At 41.9% G+C, this 17,658-nt stretch overlaps 1 protein-coding gene and 1 non-coding gene across 10 annotated transcripts in view; both read left to right on the top strand.

The window, feature by feature from the left end:
* Positions 1 to 17,658, top strand: part of CBX5 (chromobox 5) — a 44,441-nt gene that overhangs the window by 10,031 nt on the left and 16,752 nt on the right. For 3 of the 9 annotated variants that reach the window (XM_066369671.1, XM_066369672.1, XM_066369673.1), the window contains exons 2-3: positions 9,539 to 9,636; positions 15,820 to 15,995. In XM_066369671.1, coding sequence (XP_066225768.1) covers positions 15,862 to 15,995 — 134 coding nt within the window. In that variant the 5' untranslated portion in view covers positions 9,539 to 9,636; positions 15,820 to 15,861. Of the gene's footprint in view, positions 1 to 9,538; positions 9,637 to 13,190; positions 13,228 to 13,364; positions 13,484 to 13,505; positions 13,721 to 15,819; positions 15,996 to 17,658 lie in introns of those variants that run through there. The other 6 variants (XM_066369675.1, XM_066369679.1, XM_066369678.1 and 3 more) reach the window with 5 other exon arrangements.
* LOC136396162 (small Cajal body-specific RNA 11) lies at positions 15,603 to 15,741 on the top strand. The gene has a single exon (XR_010749568.1). It is a non-coding gene; the product is annotated as a small Cajal body-specific RNA 11 (non-coding RNA).

The following is a 17,658-nucleotide window of genomic DNA, read 5'->3' as shown; positions in this document are numbered from 1 at the left end:
GGTCGATGCTTTATCTACTGCGCCACCACAGGTCAGGCCAGCATCTTGCTTCTATATGTGCCTTGAGTGGGCAAGCCTGGGGTTTTGAATTGGCGACCTTAGCACTCCAGGCCCACTGTGCCACCACAGGTCAGGCTCATTAAAGTTATTTTTAACTCCCTCTTTCATCAAGCAATTTACATTCTGTTTAGTGTTTATTTTTAAAAATGTCTTGTTCTTTTTCCATAACAGACATGAGGTTGGTAAGGAAAGTATCTAACACTAGGTTAAACAATAAAGGGATCAATTCATCAAGAGGACAACAATCCTACATTTTGCATAACTAAGAATAAAGCTTTGAAATATATGAAAGAAAAAACAATAAAACTTAAGTATATACATCTGCAATTATGTTAAACAACACACTTCTGTGTAACCCATGGGTCAAAGAAGAACTCACAAAGAAAATTAGAAAGTATTTTGAACTGAATAAAAATAATAGCATGTCATATCAAAATTTGTGAGATGTAACTAAGACAGTGCTTAGAGAGAAATTTATAGTAGTATTAAGTGCTTCAATAAAAGCTAAAAGGCCTAAAGTAAGTGACCTATTTTTCTACCTTATGAATCTAGAAAAAAGAGCAAATTAAACCAAAGTAAGCAGAATAAAGGAAGCAATAAGTAATTGATGAAAAAACAAAAACAGAAAGATCAATGAAACTGAAAGTGGATGTTCTGATAAAACTAATAAACTAAAAAAAAACACCTAAAAAAAACTAATAAACTGCCCTGGCCGGTTGGCTCAGCGGTAGAGCGTCGGCCTAGCGTGCGGAGGACCCGGGTTCGATTCCCGGCCAGGGCTCACAGGAGAAGCGCCCATTTGCTTCTCCACCCCTCGGCCGCGCTTTCCTCTCTGTCTCTCTCTTCCCCTCCCGCAGCCGAGGCTCCATTGGAGCAAAGATGGCCCGGGCGCTGGGGATGGCTCTGTGGCCTCTGCCCCAGGCGCTAGAGTGGCTCTGGTCACAATATGGCGACGCCCAGGATGGGCAGAGCATCGCCCCCTGGTGGGCAGAGCGTGCCCCCTGGTGGTCGTGCCGGGTGGATCCCGGTTGGGCGCATGCGGGAGTCTGACTGTCTCTCCCTGTTTCCAGCTTCAGAAAAATGAAAAAAAACAAAAACAAAAAAAAAAACTAATAAACTAAGAAATTCTTATCAGGGAGAAAAAAAGAAGATACAAATTACTAGTATCAGGAGTAAAAGAGAAAGCATATCATTGCTTATTTTACAGGCATTAAAATAGTAATAAGGGAATATTGTGAACAACTATGCCAGTACATTCAGTGTCTTAGATGAAATGAATCACCTCCTTGAAGGACAAACTGCCAAAGCTCACTTCAGAATACAGAACTTCACTAGCCCTGTATTTATTAAAAAAGAATTTGTAGTTGAAAGCCTACCAATAGGGAAAAGTCCAGGCCCAAAGGGCTTTCCTGGTGAATTTTAGGAGAGGTAAGGAAGAAATAATATCAGGTCTACACAAAGTCTTCAGGAAAATAGAAGAGGAGGGAACACTTATCAATGCATTTGTTATTTTTAACTTCATTTGCTATTAGACATTTAATTTCTATTGCTTCTTTTAAAAGTGTTTTCTAGTTTTACTGTTATTTTTCTCACACAGCAGACCTGTGAGATAAGTAGGGCTAGTAACTAATACCCTTAAGGTTAAGTGAACGCTCTAGTTCGACCTTTCAGTGATGTAGTTGAAGTAGGCCCCACATCTTATTCCTAGTCCTGATCTTGCTATTGTTAAATATTTGCCTCTTCAGTAGCTTTTTTTTTTAACAGCCTTTGGAGACAGGGCTAACCCCTGATTTAACCAAGGACAAACTGTTAGAATTTCTAGCCTTTGAGTTGAAGACTGGGTTAGACTCAGTACCCCTGCAATGCTTGACTCTTACAAAGCCCTCAATAAATATCCCATAACCAACCAAACAATTTTATTATTATTATTATTATTATTTTATTCTATTTTTTTAAGTGAGAGGAGGGGAGATAGTGAAACAGACTCCCGCATGCACTCTGGCCAGGATCTGTTGGCAACCCCTGTCTGGGGCTGATACTCAAAATAACCAAGCTATATTTAGTGCCTGACAATGGCTCAGACCTATGGAGTTGAGCCACTGACTAGGAGGGAAAGAGAGAGAGAGAAGGAGAAGGATGGGAGAGAAGCAGGTGGTCACTTCTCTTGTGTGTCCTGACTTGGGATTGAACCCAGGACATCCACATGCTGGGCCAATGCTCTTATCCTCTGAGCCAGCCAGCTAGGGCCCACAATTTTATTATTTATTTATTTATTTTTAGTGTTTTGGTTTTTTTTTTTTTTTTCTTGTAGGAGAGACAGAGTCAGAGAGAGGGACAGATAGGGACAGACAGACAGGAAGGGAGAGAGATGAGAAACATCAGTTCTTCATTGTGGTTCCTTAGTTGTTCATTGATTGATTTCTCATATGTGCCTTGACTGGAGGGGGGCGGTGTACAGCAGACCAAGTGACCCCTTGCTTGAGCCAGTGATCTTGGGCTCAAGCTGGTGAGCCTTGCTCAAACCAAATGAGCTCGCACTCAAGCTGGCAACTTTGGGGTCTCGAACCTGGGTCCTCCACATCCCAGTCCGACGCTCTATCCATTGCGCCACCGCCTGGTCAGGCACAATTTTATTATTTTTAGAAAAATTGTATTGATTTTTTTCCTTTTTGGGAGAGAAAGAAACATTTATTTTGGGACAAAGCTCCAACCAACTGAACTACCTTGCCAGGCTTTTTTTCTTAATTTTTAAAAATCGATTATAGAGAGTAAAAGAAAAAGAGCAAGCCTGACCTGTGGTGGCGCAGTGGATAAAGCGTCGACCTGGAAATGCTGAGGTCGCCGGTTCAAAACCCTGGGTTTGCCTGGTCAAGGCACATATGGGAGTTGATGCTTCCAGCTCCTCCCTACCTTCTCAGTCTCTCTCTCTCCCTTTCTCTCTCCTCTCTAAAATGAATAAATAAAATTAAAAAAAAAAAATTACTAAATCTCCCTTTGTTCAAATCCTATCTACTTCCAAGGCTCAACCCAAATATCTTCTCTAAAAAAGAAAGAAAAAAAAAAGAAAAAGAGCAAAACATTGGTTTGTTGTTCCACTTATTTGTGCACTCATTGGTTGTTTCTTGTGTGTGCCTTGACCGGGGATCTAATCCACAACCTTGGCACATTAGGACAAGACTAAATAACTGAGCTACCCAGCCAGGGCCATGCCAAACAATTTTAGAGCAAGAATCAGAATTAATATATTAATTATTCCTTTGGTATAGGATTTGAATCAGGGTTATTGTTGGAGACTAGACAAAAAGAGAGTCAGGAACATCTAATTTGTCTTAAGTAACATGTCAGAATGCTCAGTGGAAGAGTTGGGTGATGTGAGATTGGCCATCCCTTTAGCCGTTTATCTGATGGTGGCCTTTCTTTGCATGTAACTATCAATATATCTGAAATATAGAACACACTTTTATGATATCGTGGCATAGTAATTCACACTTAAATGTCAATAGAGACACTTGCAAAGACCTACAAGGTTCAATAATTTCTGGTGTGGGTTTGTTTCTCCTGTCATCACCTATTATGTATTTCTTTACAGCTTTTAAATTGCCATAGTGAGAAATTGGTCAGGATTATAATAGATGGCCAAGGAGCTGCCAAAGATGCTATTGTATGGGATGGGAAAAAGTTCAATACTGGCTTGATTTTCTTTATCTAAATTGTACGCTATGACTTCAATATAATTCATGTTGCAGATATACCAAGGTAATAGCAAAGCACAAAATTATGCCATATGTTGAAGGAATGCTCTCTTTTACTCCCTGAAGTTTTATAGTCTGAGCTATCTTTCTTATTCCAATTATTATATATAAAAACTTTGTCAGCATGTGTTAATCAAATTTTAGCATATTGATTTACATTCTAATAAAATCTCAACAGTAAACTAGGGATATTTTAGAGATTTTAGTTATGGTTATACAAATTAATTTTTATGTCTCTAGAATGTCTTCACTAAACTTAGATTATGAGAGCACGTAAATTGTCTGCATAGTAGAAACTTTCTTAAAATAGAGGTTGTGTTAAAATGACTTGAAGGGATATTTGTAATCTTTAATCTGCCGATGTCCAAACTCTGTACAAACTAGATGATGCCAGTGTGAGCCCCAAGTCTTTATGTCATAGCTGTTTGAAAAATGCTTTATGACCATAACTTTATTTGGGGGTGGACACTTTAGTTCTCCTATATCCCTTCCGTATTTTGTGAACATGTTCTACTAAAGTGGTATGGAAAAATCTAAGATTCATAATAATGTACTCAAACATGGCTATTACTCATTTTTCTTAAGATTTGTTTATGATGAAATCTCCAGGTTCTTTATGAAAGATGCCAGGATCTACTATTTCCTGGATCATCACATTTAATTAAGAGATGGTAGGTGTGAGATTAACGCCCACCTGAGGCTGTAGTGCCTTGAGATGAGCTCACTACATTCCAAGGATAGAGTTGTTGGAAAGTACCATCTGGAAGGCATTTGCCCATAGTGATGCCAAATTCTACTTTGTCATAAATCTTGGTATCTAACCTCTTGCCCCCTGATGGTTTAAGTGTGCTGCCCTAACAGAATTTAAAGAAGACTGACACTTGAGAGGAGAAATTCAGTAGATTTTAATAAAGGGAATGAAATTATTTTGTGGGAATGTGATCTGGTAATTATATCAAGAATTTGTGTGTTATTGCTAAATATACCAGAGAACCAGACTTATATATAACTACAAGCATTTCTGAGTATTTCTGTAGTACACATTCATTTAAATTTTTCTCTTTTTAAATTCATTTTTTTAAAAAAAGTTTTTTAATTTATTGATTTTAGCCAGAGAGGAAGGAAGAAAGAGAGAGGAACATCAACCCATTCCTGTATGTGCCCTGACCCTGTATGTGCCCAAACCGGCAACCTCTGTGCTTCAGGCTGATGCTCTAACAGAGATATCTGGCCAGGGCTCAATTCATATTTTTTAATGTTGGTCTGATCTTGAAGGACGTGCAGCCAAATAAAATAAGTCAGGGCTCTGGCTGTATTGCTAAGTAGATAGAGCATCCACCTGGCACACCAAGGTCACAGATTCAATCCCCTGTCAGGGCACATACGAGAAGCTTCCCTGAGTATAACAACTAAGTGGAACTACGAGTTGATGCTTCCATCTCTCTCTTTCTCTCTCATGAAAAAAATTTTAAAAATGTATGAGGCAGCCCTTATCTCCATTTATGATGTATATGTTTTAATTTAAAAGAAAAAAGGCCTTTGCTCACTGGAGCAGAAGGCTTGGATAATCAAGGATACTTGATTTTTTGTAAATTTGTAAACTTGGTTTCTTCTCATCTGTTTTATTTGTTACAATAAGGCTAGATAGAGAGAGGACACTCTAAAGACGATGTTGTAGCTGACAATTTAAATCTTTACTTAATCCATTAGCTTTCCCCAAGGACCTTAGGGGAGATCTGGGAATTTCTCAAGCCTGGGCCCACTGAAGTCACCCATCAGTGGCAGATTGCAGCAATTTTCAACCTCTTCATCTCATGGCACACGTAAACTAATTACTAAAATTCTGTGGCACACCAAAAACAATTTTTTTTGCTGATCTCACAAAAAAATATGTATAATTTTTATTCATTCACACCAGACGCCTATTGTTGTCATTTTTTATTTGAGAAACTAAGGGAAAAGACATCAGTGCTCCTAACTAAATAGTCAGGTGTTACATGTTTTAAAATTTCTCACCACGCACACTAGATGAAAATTGCTGGCATATTTAATTAATACATGTAATGGGGAGCTTTGCATATGTCCTCACAGTTTCTAACACTTTAGAATGACTTTTTTTCTGGAGGATTTTGCCCTTTTTTTTCTTTTAAAGATTTTATTTATTGATTTTACAGCGGTGGGGGACAAGAAGTATCAATTCATAGTTGCTTCACTTTTTTTTTTTCTGAAGTTGGAAACAGGGAGGCCGTCAGACAGACTCTCGCATGTGCCCGACCGGTATCCACCCAGCATGCCCACCAGGGGGAGATGCTCTGCCCATCTGGGGCGTTGCTCCGCTGCAACTAGAGCCATTCTAGTGCCTGGGGCAGAGGCCACAGAGTCATCCTCAGCGCCTGAGCCAACTTTGCTCCAATGGAGCCTTGGCTGCGGGAGGGGAAGAGAGAGACAGAGAGGAAGGAGAGGGGAAAGGGTGGAGAAGCAGGTGGGCGCCTCTCCTGTGTGCCCTGGCCAGGAATTGAACCCGGGACTCCTGCACGCCAGGCCGACGCTCTACCACTGAGCCAACCGGCCAGGGCAGTTGCTTCACTTTAGTTGTTTGTCTATTGCTTGCTGTATGTGCCTTGACCTGGCAAGCCCAGGGTTTTGAACCAGCGACTTTAGCATCCCAAAATAAATAAATTAATAGAAAGGCAGGGGGAAGAGTGGGAAACATCAAATTGTAGTAGTTGCTTCTTGTATGTGCCTTACCAGGCAAGCCGGGGCTTTGAACCCACAACAACAGCATTCCAGGTCGACACTTTATTCACTATGCCACCATAGGTCAGGCTCTATTACTTTTTAAGTAATTCAATGAAAACCTAGAGAAAGATTTAAAATTGTGTTATATATATGTATGCTTTTACTTGAAAGTAGTGATGATAATAAAATTTGCTACCCCAGGATCTGAGAAAAGCCACCAAGGCAGCTGGCATTGAAAAGAGACTGGAGGGACTGGAGCAGAGCCTGAACTATACAGAGCAGACAGATAGAGACCCAATATGGGTGGTTCTGGGGTTTCAGAACTGATTGGTTAATACACGTTTTAGTCATCATTTGTTCTTCTGGATTTCCCCAGCTTCTTTAATTTTTTTTTTTTTTTCATTTTAGCGAGGAGAGGGAGAGACAGAGGGAGAGAAGGGGGGAGGAGCTGGAAGCATCAACTCCCATATGTGCCTTGACCAGGCAAGCCCAGGGTTTCGAACCGGCGACCTCAGCATTTCCAGGTCGACGCTTTATCCACTGCGCCACCACAGGTCAGGCCTCCCCGCTCTTTAATATCTGGGGATTGGCAGTTTTTTAATTCAGTGAGAGGAGGGGAGGCAGAGAGACAGACTCTGGCATGTGCCCTGACCGGGATCCACCGGCAAGCCCACTAGGGGGCGATGCTTCGTTGCTCAGCAAATGAGCTCTTCTTAGCACCTGAGGCAGAGACCCTGGAGCTATCCTCAGCACCCGGGGCCAACTCACTCCAATCAAGCCATGGCTGCAGGAAGGGAAGAGAGAGAGAGAAAGACAGGAGGGGGAGGGGTGGAGAAGCAGACGGGCACTTCCTCTGTGTGCCCTGACTAGGAATTGAACCCGGGGCATCCACACACCGGGCCAACACTTGACCCTGAGCCAACTGGCTAGGGCCAATTGGCAGTTTTTTAATATTTTTTTCTTTCTTTTTTTTTTTTTACAAAGGCAGAGATAGACAGGGACAGACAGACAGGAACGGAGAGAGATGAGAAGCATCAATCATCAGTTTCTCGTTGCGCGTTGCAACTTCTTAGTTGTTCATTGATTGCCCTCTCACATGTGCCCTGACCACGGGCCTTCAGCAGACCGAGTAACCCCCTGCTGGAGCCAGCGACCTTGGGTCTAAGCTGGTGAGCTCTTTGCTCAAGCCAGATGAGCCCGTGCTCAAGCTGGCGACCTTGGGGTCTCGAACCTGGGTCCTTCCGCATCCCAGTCCGACGCTCCATCCACTGCGCCACCACCTGGCCAGGCTTCTTTTATCCTTGTAATGTGTGGGATTTTTTTTGTTCTCTTTCTGCTTCACCACCTCAGCTCTTCCTCGCCCCCCCCTTTTGGGGGGGAAGATTATTTTCATTTATTAAAGACATCCCCTATCATTGGCTTGAAATGAAGGTTCTGACTGCCTAAATACAATGCTCTTTGATGTGTTTCCAAAGCCAGCTCTCACCAGTTCCCTGGTTTAGGTGTCTATTTGGCACTCAAGTCTGTAAGGTGAATTTGCCTTATATCATTGACATGAAGGGTTGGTGGGACCCACTATTTCTTGTATCCTTATGGGTAGTTAAATTACTGGAATCTGTAGATGTTGATGCCTTTAACAGAGAGTTCCTGTGTATATTCAAGAGAGGGCTTAGAGATGTTATGCCTGAAGACTGGAAATTTGAGAAGCACCTCTCCCCATCCCATGGAGATTTCCACAAGGATAAGGTTGCACTGAGAGGCTCATCCTCTCTTCCTCCTGCACAGTATCAGGATTTTGCCTTAATCACTCCGTCCTCCTGCCAGTCATGTCTCATTTCTCATACTAAAACCCTACCTCCTCCCAAGCTCAGTGTGAACCACCACCAGTCTTGATGCTTTATCTGGCCCGGGCTCTAGTCCTTAAATAGTCCATCTGGCTTTGTGTTTCATTTGACCCTAATACACTGGGTTGCACTGTCTAAAAGAGAATTATGTCTCCTTCCATGTCTGAGTGCATTTCTCATTTCTTACTGCTGCTCCTGAGCAGATCTGTAACTTCAAGGTTAAGATAAGACACATTCCATCAGAACTTTGTCATCATACTTGCCAGCTTCTGATCTGTGACTGTCCAGGAGATTTACAAAACAATTGCATGCCCTTCTTTACAGAATATTATGGTTCGACTCCAACTCCTGGCATCAGGCCCAATTTGATTTGTCAGCTGTTACAAAACCCATTTTCCTTTGATTTTGGGTGATGGGCACACAACATAATCAACTATTCAAGTGCTATAGAAATGTTCACCTGAAATCTATGTACTCTTATTGATCAATGTCACCCCATTAAGTTTAATTTCTAAAATAAGTAAATAAACAAACAGAGATGGTGGGAAAAAATTATTTCCCAAAGAGTAATGGATCTCAGCCATGTGCACTTTAGGTTCTTTTTTTTTTTTTTTTTGTATTTTTCTGAAGCTGGAAACCGGGAGAGACAGTCAGACAGACTCCCGCATGCGCCCAACCGGGATCCACCCGGCGCCCCCTACCGGGATCCACCCGGCACGCCCACCAGGGGCTACGCTCTGCCCACCAGGGGGCGATGCTCTGCCCCTCCGGGGCGTCGCTCTGCCGCGACCAGAGCCACTCTAGCGCCTGGGGCAGAGGCCAAGGAGCCATCCCCAGCGCCCCGGCCATCTTTGCTCCAATGGAGACTTGGCTGAAGAGAGAGACAGAGAGGAAGGAGGGGGCGGGGGTGGAGAAGCAAATGGGCGCTTCTCCTATGTGCCCTGGCCGGGAATCGAACCCGGGTCCCCTGCACGCCAGGCCGACGCTCTACCGCTGAGCCAACCGGCCAGGGCCACTTTAGGTTCTTAAGAATGGAAAGAGGGAATTGATCTGACTCTATTCCCAGATGTTTTAGGGAGATGGGTGGACTCCAGATTATTTTTGTCCTTTTCCTCCTTGAATTCCTTTTTTTTTTCCTAACAGGTTAGTGTTCCTAAAGTGTTGGTGTGCCTGACCAGGTGGTGACGCAGTGGATAGAGCTTCGGCCGGGGACGCTGAGGACCCAGGTTTGAAATCCCAAGGTAGGTTGTCAGCTTGAGTGTGGGCTCACCTGGCTTGGGCGCAAGGTTGTTGGCTTGAGCGTGGGATCATGGACATGACCCCATGGTCGCTGGTTTGAGCCCAAAGTTTATTGGCTTAAGCAAGGGGTCACTGGCTCTGCTGGAGCCCCCCAGTAAGACTCAGAAAAAATCAATGAACAACTAAGATGCCATCATTATGAGCTGATGCTTCTCGTCTCTCTTCCTGTCTGTCTCTAGCTCACTAAAAAAATAAATGAAGTGTTGGTGTTGCTCTCCTTCTTTCCTGTCCTTTATCTCTTCACAGAATTACTTTTAGTCAGTCTTTTCATTCTGTCCTCTCATGTGCTTTTCTGAGTTTTAAAGCAGAAGAGGTATTTTACTCTTAAGAGAGAACATACCTGCCTTTTCTCTGGAGGTTTATTTTATTAGTTTATCACTTAATTAACAGACACTGTTCCTCCTTTCTTGCTGTCTGCTAACATGTTGAGTTGCAGAAGTTATTGCATGTGATATGGTTTAACAGCTTAGGAATTTGGAAGGTCATATTTCTTGCTGCTGTTGTATTCGGCCCTATAATATTTTTACAAAAGCTTCTCTTTAGGGCACTGAACAGCTTTTTGGTTTCAACATAAACTCACTCTTTCCCTAGGAGGTAGGCAGTGGGGATTTATTTGGCCTATTTTAGTGATTGTGGAGTTAGATCGAAACTTATTTACTCAAGATCACACATGGCAAGTTTATCATACAATCAGAATTCTGATCCAGTTCCTTTGGCATTGTTTTCATATACCAGAAAAAAAGTAATTTAACTTCCACTGCTGAAAGTCTAAAAGAAAGGGTTTATCATGCCATTGCTAGCAAAACGAGCAAACATACCCTGTCTTGAGGCATGGAGTATAAACCACCAGCAGCCTGGCTGGGGAAGGTAGACAATATGCCTGTTGTCCCAGAATTTTGCAAGCATTTTTATATGTCAGGTAGAGGGGAGAAAGATGTAACCAGTCTGAACGGATTTACATTCACTATAGACAGAGGAGGTGGGAGCAGTTGAAACAGCTGGTTCTGGGACAGGCACAGTAGAGTCCTCAAAGAAGAAGTGACTACTCCTATGGATTAGCTGTGGGTAGCAGATTGGAAAGTTCATGTGTAAATAAAATACATAGGATCCTGGTATTCTCTCTTGGATAATTTAAGAAATAATGACTGTAATTTAATTTTAAATTCCAACAGATATAGCCCTGGCTGGAAAATGTGTTTGGTTAGAGCATCATCCCGAAGCACTGAGGTTGCTGGTTCAGTTCTGGTCAGAGCACACACAGGAGCAGGTTGATGTTCCTGTCTCTGTCTCTTTCTCTAAATTCAATAAAATAAACATTTTTTAAAAACCCAGCTGATATATAGGAAAAATGAGCAATTTTTTGTCAGGACTAGTTCACAACTATTTTTTTTTTTTTTTTTTTTGTATTTTTCTGAAGCTAGAAACGGGGAGAGACAGTCAGACTCCCACATGTGCCACCCGGCACGCCCACCAGGGGGGACGCTCTGCCCACCAGGGGGCGATGCTCTGCCCCTCCGGGGCGTCGCTCTGCCACGACCAGAGCCACTCTAGCGCCTGGGGCAGAGACCAAGGAGCCATCCCCAGCGCCCGGGCCATCTTTGCTCCAATGGAGCCTCGCTGCGGGAGGGGAAGAGAGAGACAGAGAGGAAGGAGAGGGGGAGGGGTGGAGAAGCAGATGGGCGCTTCTCCTGTGTGCCCTGGCCGGGAATCGAACCCGGGACTTCTGCACGCCAGGCCGACACTCTACCACCGAGCCAACTGGCCAGGACTAGTTCACAACTATTAAGAGACTAATGTTCTATCTCTTTCACTCTCAAGCTGCTATAATTTTAATTTAGAACATCTAAATATTTTTCTTGTGATCCCTTAACTGAAAAGCTTTTTGAAAGTTGGAAGAATTAAAAAAAGGCAACATTTAATCAGATTTCATGATGGGTCCATTAAAAGTTGAGTAAATCTTCTATAGTTGAAAACTTGTCTACTTTGCTCTCATATCCTATACAGGTAATTTCTTCGGTTTGATAACTAAAATAGTCCTCGTTCTCTGCTTTTTCCTCAAATCGGGTTACTTTTGGTAGCTCCTTTTTACTACTCTCCTATGGCAGCTACCTCTAGCTCTAAAGACAAATATCTATAAAACAGAGCAGGTTTTGGAGCTCTCTAAAGTGTTCTTTAGGGCCAGGAGAAATGCAGATTTATGGAACTGCAAGTCTCTAAGATCTTTATCCTAGTCCTCCTTTTCTCAAGTATTACAGATTATTGATATACGTAATTTTTAATTATATATTTTTTCCGATGGGTAGTGATTATTTTAAAACTTGTTATATAACATTATAAGAACTAATGAGAAGTGGGTTTTTTTTTTTCAATTTATTGATTTTAGAGAGAGAAACATTGATTTCTTTTTTTTTTTACTCCCTTTCCCCCACCCCTTAGAAACATCAGTTTGTTGCTCCACCTATTAATGTACTAATTGGTAGATTTATTTTTTATTTTTATTGATTTTTTTTAGAGAGAGAGGGAGAGAGAGATAAAGAAGCATCGGATTTGTTGCTCCATTGGTTGATTCTTGTTTGTGCCCTGATGGGAGATCAAACCGTAAACTTTGCATATTGGGATGACACTAAACCAACTAGCGGCCCAGCCTGGATGGAGAAGTGGTTTTAACAGTAATGGTTGTGGCTGGATTGCTCTCCCCTTCCCTTTTTAAAAACTACTTAAGGGTTAACATTTTTTTGTATCTATAATTTGAGTTGAAAGGTTCTTTGGTAGTTTTTCAAGGCTCTGGGTTCTGTTTCTGTATCTAGTAATCTCCCTAAGAAGGGCAGTTATATAGCTCAGTGGTAGTCAACCTGGACTCTACTGCCCACTAGTGGGCGCTCCAGCTTTCAGGGTGGGCAGTAGCAGAACAACCAAAGTATAAATAAAAAGATAGATTTAACTATAGTAAGTTGTGTTATAAAGATTTATTCTGCCAAACTAAGCAAAAATCTGACATAAAGTACTTGGTAAGTAATTATTATTATATGCTTTAACTTGCTGTAACTGCTTTATAAATTTTATAAAGTAAAGTTACTTCCCTACTTTATAAAACAGCATTACTGTGGAACCGGTGGGCGGTTAGAAAATATTACTACTAACAGAGATACAAAAGTGGGCGGTAGGTATAAAAAGGTTGACTACCCCTGGTTATATAGTATCCCAAATACTCTCCTTACACTTGTGTTGTCTCTCCTCCTCGCCTTCCTACCCCCAAGCAATTTTAATTAACTGTTCAGTGACAGATGGTAGAAGAGAGGTCTTGTGTAAAGTGCTTCTGGTGGGCTGGATTAGGGGTTGGGTGGTTTGCACTGATCCTATTGTAGGACATGGCCTTTCCCCTCCCCCTTCCAGTTGAGCTATAATCCTGTTAGATGATTTTAAAATGGTATTGATTAATTCCCAGTGCTTTTAAAGGAATAAGCACAAGTTCTGGATTTAAAACCCAAGAACCAGTTCCCTCGAGCTCCGAATGCCTTAGCCTTGAGGCCGAGGTAGGTGGTACCTTCCAACTTCTTCACCCAGCCTGCACTGAAAAGGAAAGTTAAGGCTTTCAATTTTTCAGTTGGCCTCTCCCCCTCTTAGTCTAGTAAGGCTGCCAGTTGCCATGGCAACGGACTGGGACAGCTGCGCAGTGGCGCCCAGGCAGCTGGGTGGGGGCGGGGGAGCTGCCAGCCCGCCAAGCCCCAGACCTAGGAGGTAAGGCCCCTCCTGTTAGCCCAGAGGGAAAGAAAGAACTGGGGCGATCCGGTAGGTAAAGAGAACCCCCATTCATCATCTCCCTTTAGGCCGTCTCTTCTGCATGAAGGTATAAAGGGAGATTTTCCTCTTTTCTCCCTCAAACAGAAGAACACATGTAAATTCTTGTTTTTCCTCGTGAGGCAGGGGAGGCCATAGCCACAATGCTTAACTGCGTGCATCTAACCCAGGGCTGGTTTTAACCCCAGCGCTCTTGACCTAAACTGCTCAGCTCCCGGAAATTCCAAGGTGAGTGGGGGTGGGGTGGGGTCCTCTCCCTGGAATAGAAAATTTCCTGTCTCTGGTGAGGTCAGAGTCTGTTTAAATTTTAAATAAATCAAATCATATATATATATTTTGAAGCTTAGGACTCCTTTCTAAATTCATGGAAAAATTATTTAGAAACCCTCTACTTACATTCTTCTGCCCACACCCTCTTCCAAATCAAGTGTTTTAATGAAAACTTAGTTTTATTACAGGGCCCTAATGGGTACAGGCAGTTTATTTGGTGGGCAGACCTATTGGTAGCAAGTTCTGGAGATACGGTTTCCAACTATATATACTTGGAATAATTCCTTAAATTTTGTTATTTGAAGTAAATTAGTAAATGTAACTTTTTATGCTACTTTACCTGAACAAAATTCTGAGATTAATAGTGGCTTTACCTAATCCTAGGAGTAGTCTCCTAGTCAAGATGGAAATATTTTTAGAGTGCTGAAAAAAATCTTTAAAAATACAGCAAAGTAAATACGGAGTTCAGCTAAGAAAACAATTCCTGCTACACTATATATAATCCAGACTGTAGGCACCATTTAACACGGTTAAAGAAGAATTCTTAAAAATGATTATGGTAATAACATGGGAATTTTAAAAACTAGATTCTCTGTTGGGGAACACCCCCTCCTCCCCAGTTGTGCATATTTCTGCACTTAACTCAATTTTCATTTGTGTTGCCTTCAGCTTTCCTTGGGCCAATGAATAGTTCTTCTGTGTTTTGAGGCTTCATGTTGATGTGAGTCTGGAGCCAGACTTCTTTTTCCTCCTCCTCATTCTTTGTCCTGAAGTCAGCTTGAGTTAAGAGGAGAGGTACCTCCTTAACTATTTGGATTAGTTGAGCCTTGAGAATTACTGAACAATCCAATGACTAATTTTGATTTTAGGACTAAAAAATTTTTTTCTCCTCCCTCCCATTCCCAAATGAAAAAGGAGGCTTAGTGTGTTTGAGATGTCAGCCTTGCTTTTGTGAGCTGATGGATTCTCTGAGGGGGAGCTTGGTTTGTTTAAGGGAAATGTACTGAGTAACAGAGAATGTGGTGAAAGATGGCTGAGCAGGCCTTTCTGTGCTGCTAAGAGACTGATCAGTCAAGATGCTCAGAGCAGGGGAAAGTTACATTTTGGTGGCTTTTTTTTTTTTTTTTTTTTTCATTTTTATAAAGAACCTTGTTTACCTTGGAAGGAAAGGTTTTATTTCTATCATGGTTCTTTTAACTGCAGGTTTTCCACATTTCTGTTTGAGTTCCTGGCTTGTTGTAAACAGTTACTGAAGTAGCCAGGAGTAACATGCCACACTACTTGTCATTTTGGAATCTGAAATTATATGAGTTAGACAATTGTGCCATCTAATTTTGGTCCCGTTAGTTGAAGAGAAACTTGTGATTGGGAAAGTGGGGATATACCCGTTGTTTTTTTTTCTTTACAGAGACAGAGAGAGAGAGTCTGAGAGAGGGATAGACAGACAGGAACGGAGAGATGAGAAGCATCAATCATTAGTTTTTCGTTGTGCATTGCAACACCTTAGTTGTTCATTGATTGCTTTCTCATATGTGCCTTGACCGTGGGCCTTCAGCAGACTGAGTAACCCCTTGCTTGAGCCAGTGACCTTGGGCTCAAGCTGGTGAGCTTTTTTGCTCAAACCAGATGAGCCCGCGCTCAAGCTGGTGACCTCGGGGTCTCAAACCTGAGTCTTCCGCTTCCCAGTCCGATGCTCTATCCACTGCACCACTGCCTGGTCAAGCGATATACCCAATTTTTTATTAAATTCTTAGTATTCGTATGTAGAATGCTTGACCTGAGAGAAGGGTACATGGCATTGTGTTATACCCTCTACATCTCATCAAGAAGAGACAGCCACTTGTCCTGGCCCATGCTTTCTCTGTTCCCCTGTGCTCAGTTTTAACAGGGGGTCTGGCAGGACACACAGCAGTCTCCCTCTCAATTTAAGAGGGCTGTCCTGAGTATAGGGCTGGCCCTTAATGGCACGAGAGGACAGTTTTTTTTAAAAAAAGGAAGAGACAGAGAGTTTTAACTCCTCACATGGATTCTGACCATTTTGTCCTTTCCATTTGCAGGAACCCAGTGGCCTTAGTCCTTCAGGTGGAAGAGTGTGCGACATGGGAAAGAAAACCAAGCGAACAGCTGACAGTTCTTCAGAGGATGAGGAGGAGTACGTCGTGGAGAAGGTGCTAGATAGGCGTGTGGTTAAGGGGCAAGTGGAATATCTACTGAAGTGGAAAGGCTTTTCTGAGTAAGTGCCTTCTCTTAGGCCTAGGACTCTGCAGATGTAGACACGTTTGCTTTATTTCCTCATGAGCCACTGCCAGTTTGTCTTTTTTCCCCCCACTTACTCCTTTCCTAAGAGTCAGATGACAGCAGTAAACTAAACAAAGTCTTCCCCCTTTTTGGAGCTGGTATTCTAATAATGCTTTTGAGAGTATAATGAATTGGTTGGGAACATAGACTTGGGAACCAGACTGCCTGGGTCCAGATTTTTGCACCACCACTTATGATAGGACCTTGGTTAAGTTCCTTAATATATTTTTTTTCTTCTCAAAAAAAATAGAGCCTGACCTGTGGTGGTGCAGTGGATCAAGCATTGACCTGGAACCATGAGGTCGCCAGTTCAAAACCCTGGGCTTGCCTGGTCAAGGCACATATGGGAGTTGATGCTTCCTGCTCTTCTGCCCTTCTCTCTCTCTATCTTTCTCTGTCTCTCTCTAAAATGAATAAATAAAAATAATTAAAAAAAAAAGAGATAAGAAATAATACTTGGCATGGAGATGTTGGGTAGATATATGGAGCCTGACACATAAGCTCAGTGTAAGTAGAGACTATTCCGGTTCTTTTGGATATAGTTAAGCCAAACTACATACATTGAAGAAGATGATGATGAAGTCATTGTCATGGATCCTGTAGCCCATAGTTTTCCAGAATGATCCCTAGATCTCAGAACTGTCCTAGGATGAAGTATTTATGTTAATGAGACTTAAATCTGAGGCCATAGTGCCATATTCTGTCCTTCCCCCCCCCACCCCATATTTATTTTTGAAATTTTCAGATATATAACAGGCAAAAATTGAGCGAACACTCAGATACATACTACCTAGTTTCTACAATTAACATTTTTATGCAATCTATTCATCTATTCCTTTATCCATCAATCTTATTTTTTTTAACCACCTGAAAACTGTTCTCATTAAGTCAGTGAGCTTTAAGAATGGTGCTGAAGTGATACCTAGAATGTCTGTTAGGCGGTAACCGGCTTTGTGCTGAAGTGCTAACGTAGATTATTTTTTTCTTTGAAATAAATAGAACTAGACACTTTGAAGCATAGAAGTCGCTTGAGAGGTGAAATGTATGAAGCTGTGTAAACATTAGGCATTTTGCCTAAATTGCTGGTTAATTCTTTTCTCAGGATACCTGATAACAAAGAATGGATTGTTTAGGACCCCAATGAACTAATAAGAAATGGCTTAGCCTCCTTAGAGTGGTGCTTTCCAGTAGAAATATAATGAAAACTAGATGTATAATTTTTAATTTTTTGGTGGCCATATTAAAGAAAAGTGAAAATAATTTTAATATATTTTATTAAATGCACTATACCAAAATGATATTTCAACAATAATTTTAAAATTATTGGGATATTTTACATTATTTTTTCATACTAAGGCTTCAAAATCTGATGTGTGTGTGTATATACTTTTTTTTTTAATTTATTTAAGTGAGAGGAGGGATGATAGATTCCTGCATGCACTGCTAACTGAGATCCACCCGGTGACCATCTTGGGCTGATGCTCTGCCCACCTGGGGTCATGCTTAGAACTAAGTTATTTTTAGCTCCTGAGGCAGAGGCTCCACTGAGCCATCCTCAGCGCCTGGGGCCAGTGTGCTTGAATCAATCCAGCCATGAC

Source organism: Saccopteryx leptura, chromosome 2 (assembly GCF_036850995.1).
Source record: "Saccopteryx leptura isolate mSacLep1 chromosome 2, mSacLep1_pri_phased_curated, whole genome shotgun sequence".
In the NCBI taxonomy this organism is placed as follows: domain Eukaryota; kingdom Metazoa; phylum Chordata; class Mammalia; order Chiroptera; family Emballonuridae; genus Saccopteryx; species Saccopteryx leptura.
Note: the sequence above shows the minus strand (reverse complement) of the source record. Positions and strands in the feature narration are given on the sequence as shown.